At 42.9% G+C, this 12,933-nt stretch overlaps 1 protein-coding gene across 17 annotated transcripts in view; it reads right to left on the minus strand.

Annotated features, from left to right (window-relative positions):
- PPP1R12B (protein phosphatase 1 regulatory subunit 12B) overlaps window positions 1-12,505 on the minus strand; it is a 257,353-nt gene extending 244,848 nt beyond the window's left edge. For 16 of the 17 annotated variants that reach the window (XR_009210862.1, XR_009210864.1, XR_009210861.1 and 13 more), the window contains exon 1: window positions 12,062-12,486. Coding sequence is in view for 8 of the 17 variants with exons in the window: in XM_032136943.2 (XP_031992834.1) it covers window positions 12,062-12,352 (291 nt within the window). In the remaining 9 variants the exon portion in view is untranslated. Of the gene's footprint in view, window positions 1-12,061 lie in introns of all 17 variants that reach the window. The other variant, XM_058430841.1, reaches the window with a different exon arrangement.
- Window positions 12,506-12,933: the final 428 nt, after the last annotated feature.

The raw sequence follows: 12,933 nt of genomic DNA on the forward strand, positions 1-12,933 counted from the left end.
GTCTCTGCTAAAAAATACAAAAAAATTAGCCAGGTGTGGTGGCAGGCACCTGTAGTCCCAGCTACTCAGGAGGCTGAGGCAGGAGAATAGCATGAACCCGGGAGGCGGAGCTTGCAGTGAGCCGAGATCGCACCACTGTATTCTAGCCTGGGTGACAGAGCAAGACTCCATCTCAAAAAAAAAGAGCTAATGGTAAAGATATGAAATGACAGTAGAAAAAGTTTACTCCATTGCCAATCACAGAAAATATTTACATACAAAGGGTACTACTAATCTCAACATTAGGCACCTTGTCAAGCCTTGCAACAGTCAATACACTAAACCTATGTTAACTATTTTATTCACAATTTACCTTTTTTTTTTTTTGAGACGGAGTTTCACTCTTGTTGCCCAGGCTGGAGTGTAATGGTGCAATCTCGGCTCACTGCAACCTCTACCTCCCAGGTGCAAGCGATTCTCCTGCCTCAGCCTCCCGAGTAGCTGGGATTACAGGTGTCCACCACCAGCCCCAGCTAAATTTGTATTTTTGGTAGAAACAGGGTTTCACCATGTTTGGCAGGCTGGTCTCGAACACCTGACCTCAAGTGATCCTCCCCCCTAGGCCTCCCAAAGTGCTGTGATTACAGGTGTGAGCCACTGCACCCAGCCAATTTACATTTTTTAAGCTTATCACTGGTAACCCAATTAGAAGCTCAATACAAGGAGCTTCTTGTGATGTGATGATAATTAGAATAATTAACTAATAGAATTCAGGTCTAGTCAAGACTGGCTTGAAACTTCAAAATTTTTGCAGGCTATCAATGGCCACTAAATCACAAAGAGAGATAACCTGACATTATTTGCCTTCTCATGGAAGTACATACCACCACTTATGATGTACTCTTACCAAAAAATTTGAACCTGAATCAGATCTAATCTTTAATTACGAGTTTATAGAAAACACGTGGGACAAAAGAACACCTTAACACCACAAGCAAGCAGTCAGAAAAGTCTAGTTTGTAGAGAAACTCTAAAGTACAAACAACCCAGGTTTTCAACAAATAAGGTAAGACAAAAAAATGAGGAAACCATAGAGTAAAATACATATCAATCAAAACAGACCTTATTTGAATCATGACTTGAATAAACCAACTGTTAAAACACACACACACACACACACACACACACACCTGTGAACAATCAGGGAAATTTAAACACTACTAAAATATAATTTTAAGAAACAGGATTTTGACTTTTAGGTGTGCTGATGAAATTTTTGTTTTTGTTTTTGTTTGAGACAGAGTCTCGCTCTGTCACCCAGGCTGGAGTGCAGTGGCGCCATCTCAGCTCACTGCAAACTCTGCCTCCCAGATTCAAGTGGTTCTCCTGCCTTAGCCTCCCCAGTAGCTGGGATTACAGACATGCGCCACCACGCCTGGCTAAATTTTCGTATTTTTAGTGGAGTCGGGGTTTCACCATGTTGGCTAGGCTGGTCTGGAACTCCTGACCTCTGGTGATTCACCTGCCTTGGCCTCCCAATGCTAGGATTACAGGCATGAGCCACCACGCCCAGGTGATTTTTTTTAATTTAAATTTCTACGTTCTAGAGATATATATTGAAATATTTACAAATAAAATATAAGCTGGGCACGGTAATCCCAAAACTTTGGGAGGCTGAGGCAGGTAGATCACCTGAGGTCAGGAGTTCGTTTGAGACCAGCCTGGCCAACATGTGAAATCCTGTCTCTACTAAAAATACAAAATTAGCTGGGCATGGGGGCACATGCCTTTAATCCCAGCTACTTGGGAGGCTGAGACACCCTAGGAGGTGGAGGTTGCAGTGGGCCAAGATCGCACCACTGCACTCCAGCCTGGGCAACAAGAGTGAAATTCCATCTCAAAAGAAAAAAAAAATTATGTGATATCTAGGATTGGCTATAAAATAATCCAGTATACTGGAGATGAGGATCTATAAATGAAACAAGATTGGCCATAAGTTGATCACTTTTGAGAATTCATTATACCATTCTCTCTACTTTTGTATCTTCTATTTTGAAATATTCCATAATAAAACGCTTAAAAAAGAGTCACTAGGCCAATAATTAATACAGAAAACCAGATATATATATCATGCCAGATATATCATGAATATTTAGAGCATGGCACCATAAAATAGTTCCCCAAATTTGCATTAGATTAATATTCTAACAGATTATCACTGTGTCATAACATTTAAGTATACTAAATATAAAATCATTTCTAAATTTTTGTATAAACCTATTCCATAACTACAATGAAGTAGAATATTTCATTTAAAACCACATGCAAGTCAATTTCCAATACTGAAAACTAAAGCTTCAGGGTTTTTTTTTTGAGACAGTCTCGCTCTGTCACCCAGGCTGGAGTGCAGTGGCGCCATTTTGGCTCACTGCAACCTCTGCCTCCCGGGTTCAAGTGATTCTCCTGCCTCAGCCTCACGAGTAGCTGGGACAACAGGTGCGTGTGACCACACCCGGCTAATTTTTTTTTTTCTTTTTTTTTTTTTTTTTGAGACGGAGTCTCGCTCTGTCGCCCAGGCTGGAGTGCAGTGGCGCAGTCTCGGCTCACTGCAAGTTCCGCCTCCTGGGTTCCCGCCATTCTCCTGCCTCAGCCTCTCCGAGTAGCTGGGACTACAGGCGCCCGCCACCACGCCCGGCTAATTTTTTTCTTTTTTTTTATTTTTTATTTTTAGTAGAGACGGGGTTTCACCGTGGTCTCGATCTCCTGACCTCGTGATCTGCCCGCCTCGGCCTCCCAAAGTGCTGGGATTACAAGCGTGAGCCACCGCGCCCGGCCAACGGCTAATTTTTTTATATTTAGTAGAGAGACAGGGTTTCACCGTGTTAGCCAGGATGGTCTCCCATCTCCTGACCTCGTGATCTGCCTGCCTTGGCCTCCCAAAGTGCTGGGATTACAGGCATGAGCCACCGCGCCCGGGCAAAGCCTCAGTTTTTCAATTGAATTGCCTCATGAAACAAACATAAACTCTGCATGCCTGATAAAACTTTAAGCCCCCAAATTTTACTCAAACCGGTTACAATCTAAGATCAGAAGAAACAAATTTTTTAAAATTACACTTCAAAAGCAGGAAAAACCCCAACATATTCGCAGACAAAAACAACATCAACAAATCGGGCAAGCATTCAATTAGCAATCCAAATGAGGCTTCAATTCCTTGTCCTATATGACACTCTGGGCCAACGTCTTAATCTGGATTTATTGTTACTATGTTGAACCATTAAAGATTTATTAGACATCCCAAACCTCCATATTTCACCATCTTAGAGAAGATATATATGTAATTCTCCTCCGTAAGCATAAAATAGTCTCAAATACTAATAAATATAGTACTCCCCTGACACTCCTCAAGAGCCAGAATGCTAGAACAGAAATCGGTTATGTAGCCAATTTCCTATTATAAGTTATAATAGTAACCAACTATTCTGGAGACCAACCCCAAAATTCAAGTTAGTTTCTAAATTGTATCTACTGCTAAGTAAAAGTAACAAGCAGCACAGAATCAGATACACAGTAGACACTCAAGAAATAAATGTAAGAGAATGGCAGAAGAAACTGTTTATTGGTACTAACCTCCCTATCACTGTTCCCCCAAGGCTGCCTTCCAGTGGAAGTGCTAATGAGTGGGAAATGGGCCAAACTAGACTAAGAAGTAAAATAAACTAGATAATCAGCCATCAGTAATAGGGACATAACTTTCTTGCCCCTGTCAGGTTTAATATCCTAAAATATTCTTAACTCATGAATAATGAAACCACCTGAACTAGCCAGAATTCAGCTTTTAAAGTGTCTTGTCATATATTTTGGGTCCTCATTTAAATTACAATTATATTGATGGAAAATCTATATTTTCTCTCCCAAAAGTCAACAGAAAGACAAGTTATCCTTAATGCAAAAAAACTTCATATAACCTCCACAAAAGTCTTCAAAAATATCTCTACTGAAAGTGCTCTTTCAAAGTTTAAATGACCAAATCCAACAGTCTTTTTACAGGCCTTCTCCTCAATTTCCTTTTACATTATTTACCATCCATTCCTTGAAATACCTCAATATCACTGTTTGTCGGTTCTTCTATCAGTTTCCTATTGCTGCTATAACAAATTACCATAAACTTAGTTGCTTAAAACAACACAAATGTATTATCATAGCATTCTGGAGGTCAGAAGTCTGAATCATGGCCAGATGCAGTGGCTCACACCTGTAATCCCAGCACTTTGGGAGGCCAAGGCGGGTGGATTACCTGAGGTCAGGAGTTTGAGACCAGCCTGGCCAACAAGGCAAAACTCTGTCTCTACTAAAAATACAAAAATTAGCTGGTCGTGGTGGTGGGCGCCTGTAATCACAGCTATTCAGGAGGCTGAGGCAGGAGAATCGCTTGAACCTGGGAGGCAGAGGTTGCAGTGAACCAAGATTACGCCATTGCACTCCCGCCAGGGGTCAAGAGCAAAATTCAGTCTCAAAAAAAAAAAAAAAAAAGTCTGAAATCAGTCTCATTGGGCTGAGTTGTCAAATTGCTGGCAGGGCTATTTCCTTATGTGGAGGCTCTGAGAGAAGAATCCACTTCCTTGCCTTTTTCAGCTTCTAGGGTCCACCTGCATTCCTTGGCTCACAGAACCTTCCTGGAATCCCTCCAATCTCTTGCTTCCTTCATCACATCTCCTATTCTGATTCTGCTCTCTTGCCTCCCTCTTATATGGATGCTTGTGATTATATTGGGCTCACCTGAATAATCCAGGCTAATCTCCTTATCTCAAGATCCTTAAATTAATCATATTTCCAAAGTCTCTTTTACCATGTAAGGTAACATATTTACATGTTCTGGGGATTAGGACTTAGACATTTTTGGGGCACCATTAGTCAGCCTACCACATCTTCCAACAGCTCTAACTTGAATTTCTGCATTCTCTGCCTACCAGCTGCTTGTGTTTTCTGCTCTTCTCTATATATTTTCTCCCTTTCCTCTTTCACACTCATTACTTCAACTCTCACCTTTATGCTAAAATCAAGTCTCTTGTCTCAACTATGAGAAAATTGGAGCCTAGATAGGAAAGTGACTAGCCTTGAGTCACACAGATGCCTACAGGATATTTACTTACTTACTTACTTATTTATTTGAGACACAGTCTTGCTCTGTCACCCAGGCTGGAGTGCAGTGGTGTGAACACAGCTCACTGCAGCTTCAACCTCCTGGGCTCAAGTGATCCTTCCACCTCAGCCTCCTATGTAACTGGGACCACATGTTTGCACCACCATACCTGGCTAATTTTTTGGGGGGTCGGGGAGGGGGTTGGAGAGATAGGGTCTCACCACATTGCTCAGGCTGGTCTCAAACTCCTGGTCTCCAGCAATCCTCCCACCTTGGCCTCCCAAAGTGCTGGGGTTACAGACATGGGCCACCATGCTCAGCACCTATAGGAGATTTCTATTTGTACGTCTTCAGAGTACCTCAGTCTAATTGTTGACTGAATACTATTTCTACCTGAATAACACAATTCTTTTAGACTCACAAGCTAGAATTGTACTATACTTTTTTCTCATCTCCATTCACTCAGCTGGTTCTCTCAACTCTGTCTCTCCATTCATTCAGAAATCCAAGTGCTGCTTCAGAATCCTAAAATACTGCTTTGGTTGGGTAACGACCCTGCTCAAACCCACAAAAATTCTCTACTAAGGAGTCCATCAAGCCACCTTGGCCTGATGTTTGATGTTCAAAGCCCTCTAGGATGTCACCCCAACTCTCTCTCATCTCTAACCCTTCAAACACATCCATTAGGATTTCCTAGTGTCTTCTGCCTACACACCACACTCATTCCTATTTATTCGCCCATGCTGCTCTACCATCCTGGACTGCCTTCGTTTGTCCTTCCACGTAGGAACACATCCTTTCCAGGGTATCACAGAATTTGGAACTCTAAAAGGAATCTTTTTTTTTATTTATCTGTCTCCAAACCTGACTGTTAGTTCCTTGAAGGCGGAAATTATACCACATATATACTCTAGTACAGGCTTACAATCTACCATTTAGACATTCAGTATTAGTTGTTAATTAAGAATCTAAGAAAACCTCTAAAGAGAAAAATATAGCCGGACACTGCCGGGCATGGTGGCTCACGCCTATAATTCCAAAATTTTGGGAGGCCGAGGGGGGTGGATTACCTGAGGTCAGGAGTTCAAGACCAGCCCGGCCAACATGGTGAAACCCCGTCTCTACTAGGAATACAAAAATTAGCCAGGATGGTCTTGATCTCCTGACCTCGTGATCCACCCGCCCGAAACCCCGTCTCTACTAAAAATACAAAAAAATTAGCCAGGTGTGCTGGCAGGCGCCTGCGGTCCCAGCTACTCGGGAGGCTGAGGCAGGAGAATGGCGTGAACCCGGAAGGCGGAGCTTGCTATGGGCTACAGCAGGAGAATTGCTTGAGCCCGGGATGCAGAGGTTGCAGTGAGTCGAGATCGTGCCACTGCACTCCAGCCTGGCCAACAGAGCAAGACTCTGTCTCAAAAAAAAAAAAAAAAGAAAAAAAGAAAAATATAGTGGGACACATGTAATTAATGGCATATTATTCAAATATCAAAAACTTTACTCTAGGCCAGGCATGGTGGCTCTTGTTTGTTTAGAGACAGGGTGTCGCTCTGTCATCCAAGCTGGAATGCAGTGGCATGATCATGGCTCACTGCAACTCCACTTCCTGGACTCAAGCTATCCTCCCGCCTCAGCCTCCCAAGTAGCTGCAACTACAGACATGCATCAACATGTCTGGTTAATTTTATTTTTTTGTAAAGACAAGGTTTTGCTATGTTGCCCAGGCTGGTCTCAAACTCCTGAGCTCAAGTGATCCTCCTGCCTCAGCCTCCATCTATTGTGATTATTGGGACAAAATAACTGATGAATGACTGTCATGGGCTGAGGGTGGGAGGAGCTGTCTACCAAGGAGCACAAAAAATCTTGAGGTTAACGGTAATGTTCTACATCTTGATTATAGTGGTGGTTCCACAACTGTATGCATTTGTCAAAACTCATAGGATGCTACACTACAAAGAGTGAATTTTATTGTATATAAAGTATATCTTAATTTTAAAATATTTTAAAAGAAAAAAAAAACGACTTAGTTTTATGTTAACAACAAGACTGGTCCAACTTCCTTACCTTTGGCAGAATTGTGCTTAATCCATATATATTGACAGGTTGCCTATTTCAAAATAGTCACAGAGAAGAAGATTCTAAAAGCCCAAATGGTGATATACAGTTATTCAGCAGGAGTTTAAGAATTGGGGAAAGGCCAAGCATGGTGGCTCCTACTTGTAATCCGAGCACTTTGGAAGGCCGAGGGGGGAGGATTGTTTTAGCCCAGGAGTTCAAGGTCAGCCCTGGCAACACAGTGAGACCCCCTTGTCTACAAAAAATTTTAAAAATTAGCTGGGTATGATGGGGTGTGCCTGTAGTCCCAGTTACTAGGGAGGCTGAGGTGGGAGGATCACTTGAGCCTGAGAGGTTGCAGCTGCAGTGATCCATGGTCACACCACCACACTCCAGTCTGGGCGACAGAGCAAGACCCTGTCTCTCTCTCACACACACACACACACACACACGAAGAATAGGGAAGAAATTCTGTGGAACAAATGAAAGTCATTTTTATCTATACTTTCAAAAAAAAAAAGCACACAGACAAAAAGCTGAATTTCCCAATATGGCTTTGAGGTCCAACATAGTCTGATGCAACATATTAAGCAATTTGAAGAGGCAAGCTACTAAAATGGCTCAGGATAGATGACTATTCTAGATGCACAATAATAAAGGAGCGAACAGGATTTTTCTGAATCCTATGTTGCCATGGGTCCTGACACTAAGCAGAATTCATCAATATTCAGGGTAAGGCAAAAGTAACTTCACAGGTGGAACCAGGAGGAATGAGTAATAAATTTAGAATAAAAGAGAAAAGGTTAAAAGCACAAGTTTTATTTTACCATATGAGTTAGCATACAAAATATACTATTTTATATTGAACTGAACACACATTCATCTTGCTCATCTTCTGTCTCTGTCTGAATATAAATTGCTCAGCCTATCCTCCTCTCCTCACTTGTTTCTATCTCCATCTCTCTTCCTGAGAAATACGTGATTTTAGCCTCCCTGAGGATACAGCGTCAGACTGAGACAACTCTAGAATGACAAAGGCTTATTCAACTACAAATTGAATTCCAGTCTGGTGTGACCTTGAGGGTCCAAATTTGGACCCTGCACATTACAAAGACAGTCTGAATTTCTTTTTTCTTTTTTTTTTTTTTTTGAAACGGAGTCTCACTCTTTTGCCCAGGCTGGAGTGCAGTGGTGTGATCTCAGCTCACTGCAACCTCCACCTCCTGAGTTCAAGCGATTCTCCTGCATCAGCCTCCCCGAGTAGCTGGGACTACAGGTGTGCGCCACCACACCAGCCTAATTTTTGTATTTTTAGTAGAGATGGGATTTTGCAATGTTGACCAGGCTGGTCTCGAACTCCTGACCTTGTGACCACCTGCCTCAGCCTCCCAAAGTGCTGGGATTATAAGCGTGAACCACCGCTCCCGGCCGCCAATCTGAATTTCTGAGTCAAGTATGGAATTATTCTAATTTCCTTGGTAGCCCTCCAAATGAAGACTGATCAGACCGCGCTAAGAGACAAGACCTATGGTGACTGACATCCAGCATCCCTCACCACACTCAGCACAGATTTAAGAGTCAACATAATACATGCTGAAGTAAGTAAGCATTCATTTTAATGAATCCTAGAAAAATCTCTTTTCTGAAAGCAGGCACTTGCCTCTTCCAACAGCAATAATTTGGTAGATATAGTTTTTAAGAGCATGTATCTAGGCCTAGAGTACCTAAGATTATAATGCTAAGGATATCAAGATAGGTGCTAATAGTCAAACTTAATAAATAAATAAAAGAAAAATTTTAAAGTACTACTCCACATAGAATTATTAACAAATATTCCTGGCCTTACAATGTGTATACGCAAATGAAACAGAAATTCCTTTGTGAGCAAACAAGTGCTTTCAAGGGTTCTATAATCAGATTAATACCTTGTTAAGGACTCTAGGACAACACATGCATACACACCAAATCTTAATTTAGTCACTGAAATTTAGTCTGCATCAGTTTCCAAGGCTTTCATCAGAGTTGGTCTAACCTTTGAGATACTTCTTATCCCAGTCTAATTCAAGTATTATTAATAGGCCCCCTGGAGCTTGTTATCTTTGACTCAAGCACCTCGTGGTCTCAGCAAAGGCTGCCAAGAAAGAAGGTCTCTAAGTCCAAAAGAAGCATCAAGGCACCACAAGCTGCAGTGCAAATCGTCTACTGTGACATTGTAGGAGGAGAAAAATTGTCCCCCAGTATTAACTGGGGGCTTCTAACATACCAAGACAATAATCCACAGTTGGTCAAGTGGCCATGGCGAAAAGAGAGAAAAGAAGCAATTATCCAGATAATTTATATCATGCTTGTACACAAATGGACATTTTAAATAAATAATTCAGATAATTGTACCACTCACTCTCCATTTCCCAGAAGGTGAATCCATTGCAAAGTAGGTGGTTCAGCTACCAACAGCTCCAGTCTCACATTTGAAAATAGTCTTTTATGTACCTTAGGAGTTCTCCAGGTCCGCCATGCACGGTGGCTTATGCCTGTAATCCCAGCACTTTGGGAGGCCGAGGCGGGCAGATCATTTGAGGCCAAGAGTTTGAGACCAGCCTGGCCAACATGGCAAAACCCCATCTCTACTAAAAATACAAAAATTAGCTGGGCATGGTGGTGGGCACCTATAGTTCCAGCTACTTGGGAGGCTGAGGCATGAGAATAGCTTGAACTTGGGAGACGGAGGTTGCAGTGAGCTGAGACTGCACCACTGTACTCCAGCCTGGGAGATAGAGTGAGACACTGTTTTTTTTTTTTTTTTAAAACAACAACAACAACAAAAACTTCTCCAAGTCATGGGGACACATATTGTAACTCTTCGGAAACTGACTTGTAATGTTCTGAAGCCAATAAAGGCCCGTTGTCTTGATTCAAAGATATAGTTTCTCAACAGACCTCAAATCTTTAAGCAGCTTAATTTTTAGCTTAATTTGTCTAGAATTGAGTATACCTGTTCAGTTTAACTCCTTGTCAGCCCTATAAATCAAAAGGAATGCTTATATTGCATTTATAGATGTTAAAAAAAAATCCATAGCTGTCATCCCCTTCTTTTCTTATTTCAACAGATTACTAGGCCGGGCACAGTGGCTCACGCCTATAATCCTAGCAGTTTGGGAGGCCAAGGCAGGTGGATCTCCTGAGGTCAGGAGTTCGAGACCAGCCTGGTCATCATGGCGAAACCCTGTCTCTACTAAAAATACAAATATTATCTAGGTGTGGTGGCAGGCGCCTGTAATCCCAGCTATTCGGGAGGCTGAGGCAGGAGAATCGCTTGAAACCAGGAGGCAGAAGTTGCAGTGAGCCAAGATCTCGCCATTGCACTCCAGCCTGGGCAACAGAGCGAGACTCCGAATCAAAAAAAAAAAAAAAAGAAAAAGAAAAAGAAAAACAAGAATTCACCTTCCCAAAGAGTTCAGAAATTTAAAGTTTAGAATTTAAGCTTTTATCTCATTTTACATTCGGCTCCTTATTAAGTGGGATATAGATCTCTGTGACGTAAGTCTGAAAAATCCATGCCTATGGGCCACTTCTTTACTTTCTAACTTTGCACAAATAATTTTCCTGAGCTTCAGTTTCCTCATCTGTAAAATGAGAATAACACTACCTGCCACACCTACTTCAAAGGATCACTGCTGAAACTCACATGGGGTAAGACATATGAAATCAAACAGCAAAGCACTCTACAAATATTGGTTACTACCTTAGGTGGGGAAATATTATAAGCAGGAAAAAAAAATGGGTACAAAATAGGGTGAAAGAGTTTATTCTACCTGAAATAGGGTTGCAAACATAGTGAGAAGTAACTTTAAGCTACTGGCTAAATATATTTAGGGAAGTGGTCTGATATAAAGTTGAGTTATTATTTAGAAGTGGATTCTCATGCCAACACATTAACTTTGCACAGACGGCAGAAGAAGAAAAATACAAAAGATTAAGAGTAGGTGTCCAGCTCTCAGCTCACCAAAATAACTGATGAAGTTCCATTTGAGGAGAGAGGGGTAGTTAGTCATGGCAGTCAGTAGACAGAGACTATTGCTGCATTAGGTGATAGAAGTAAAGGTGTCGTCACCAAGCACAGATTATCCACAATTCATATAGTATAGCTATATATAGGGCATGGGATTTCTATAGAGCGCTTTAGAAAAAAAAATAGAAAAATAGAAAAGCTATTCCATAAGTATCAAACAGACAGAAGTAATTCAATAACTTAGTTCTCCATAGGAAGCTCTCAGGGAGGTAGCACTGCTGAGAAGAAAGTTAAGATACCTATAACAACGAGGTCCGGGGTGTTCTAGAAGCTGTAGCCTAGAGGCAACACAAACTGTTTTGAAGTACTACAAATCAACAAAACAAGAGGTGTGGCTTCAGACCTGCTTGTCTTTACCCAGTATAGGGCTTCACTCTTTAAGTGATATAAGATATTTTATAATGGGGACACACAACAACGGAATTTTCTGAAAGGGCATCAAACAAATGACACTGTGCCTATGAGTGACGCGGTGTGCAGGTACGCCAACCAGACATAAGTGAAGATAACTAATCTATAGGGATAAGACAAGGGACAAAAATCACAGTAACCATGACAACACAAGTAGGTGGAGGGAAATACAAACACTGACCAAGCAGCGGGGTGACACTATTCCTTCAGGTAGAGAGACCCTGGGGTCAGAAAAAGACTTGATTGGTGGAGGAAGCTGGCCAAGAATGAAACCGATTAGCCCAAAAGGGCAGCGTCCATGCAGAAGGACTCGGCGACAACACTGATAACTCCCCATGGGGTGGCTCGCAGGGTCAAAGGCTCATCTGTAGGAGACTGGGCGCCTCTAAGACCGAGAAAGGAGTTACCTGGTGCAGGGCTGTCAAGCCGTCCACGTTGACCGTGTTGATATCAGCACCTCTTGCCAGAAGCTTTCTCACCTCGTCGGTGTCCCCGCTAGAGCAGGCGGCCAGAAAGACAGCACCGTCCTCGAAGCGGACCCTGGGGCTCCCGCGCCGGGTCAGCGGCTGCCGCCCCGCGCCTCGTCGCTCCGCGGGCTCCTGCTCTGTCAGCGAGCCCCGCCAGCGCCGAAGCTGCTCTGCCCGCCGCATTCGTGCCGACTCTGCCCGCTTCCCTCCCAGGTGCTCCAGCTCCGCCATTGCTCTGGCCTCGGCAGCTGCTGCCAAAACTACCAACACTAAATTACTGTTGGGGCTTGAGTTGCCGCTGCCGCCTCTCTCAGAGCGCTTCAGCCGGGAGCAGAGGGCGGAGACCCTCGCACCGCCATCTTTACTGCTCCCGCCACTAGCACCGCCCGCACGCTCCCTCGGCTTCAATACGCAGGCGCTGCCCGGCCTCGGGTCATCACGGGACTCGTAGTAAGAGGCCTGCCCTAAGTGCACTTGGTGGCCGTAAAGGAACTACAAATCCCTGGATGCACCAGAAAAAAGGCGAGGAACGGCGGCTCTCTCTTCGCCACGGGACCCAGTGGGGTCACCTTTGCCCTAAAGCTGGAACTGTGTCCTAGACTGGCGTCAGCCTCTTCCTCTGGGCATTTTGGGAGTCGTAGTTTATTCTTGTTATGACTAGTAACTAATCTTAGCTTCCCTAATTATCACATCAATTCTTTGGAGTGGAAAAGAGGCGGTAATTATTCCTATTTTCTGGAGGGGAGAACTAAGCATTAAGTACTGGATTCTATATCCTAGTTCTAAGTCTAGGGTTTTATTAACATGTGTAT

Source organism: Hylobates moloch, unplaced genomic scaffold (assembly GCF_009828535.3).
Source record: "Hylobates moloch isolate HMO894 unplaced genomic scaffold, HMol_V3 SCAFFOLD_18, whole genome shotgun sequence".
Classification (NCBI taxonomy): Eukaryota; Metazoa; Chordata; class Mammalia; order Primates; family Hylobatidae; genus Hylobates; species Hylobates moloch.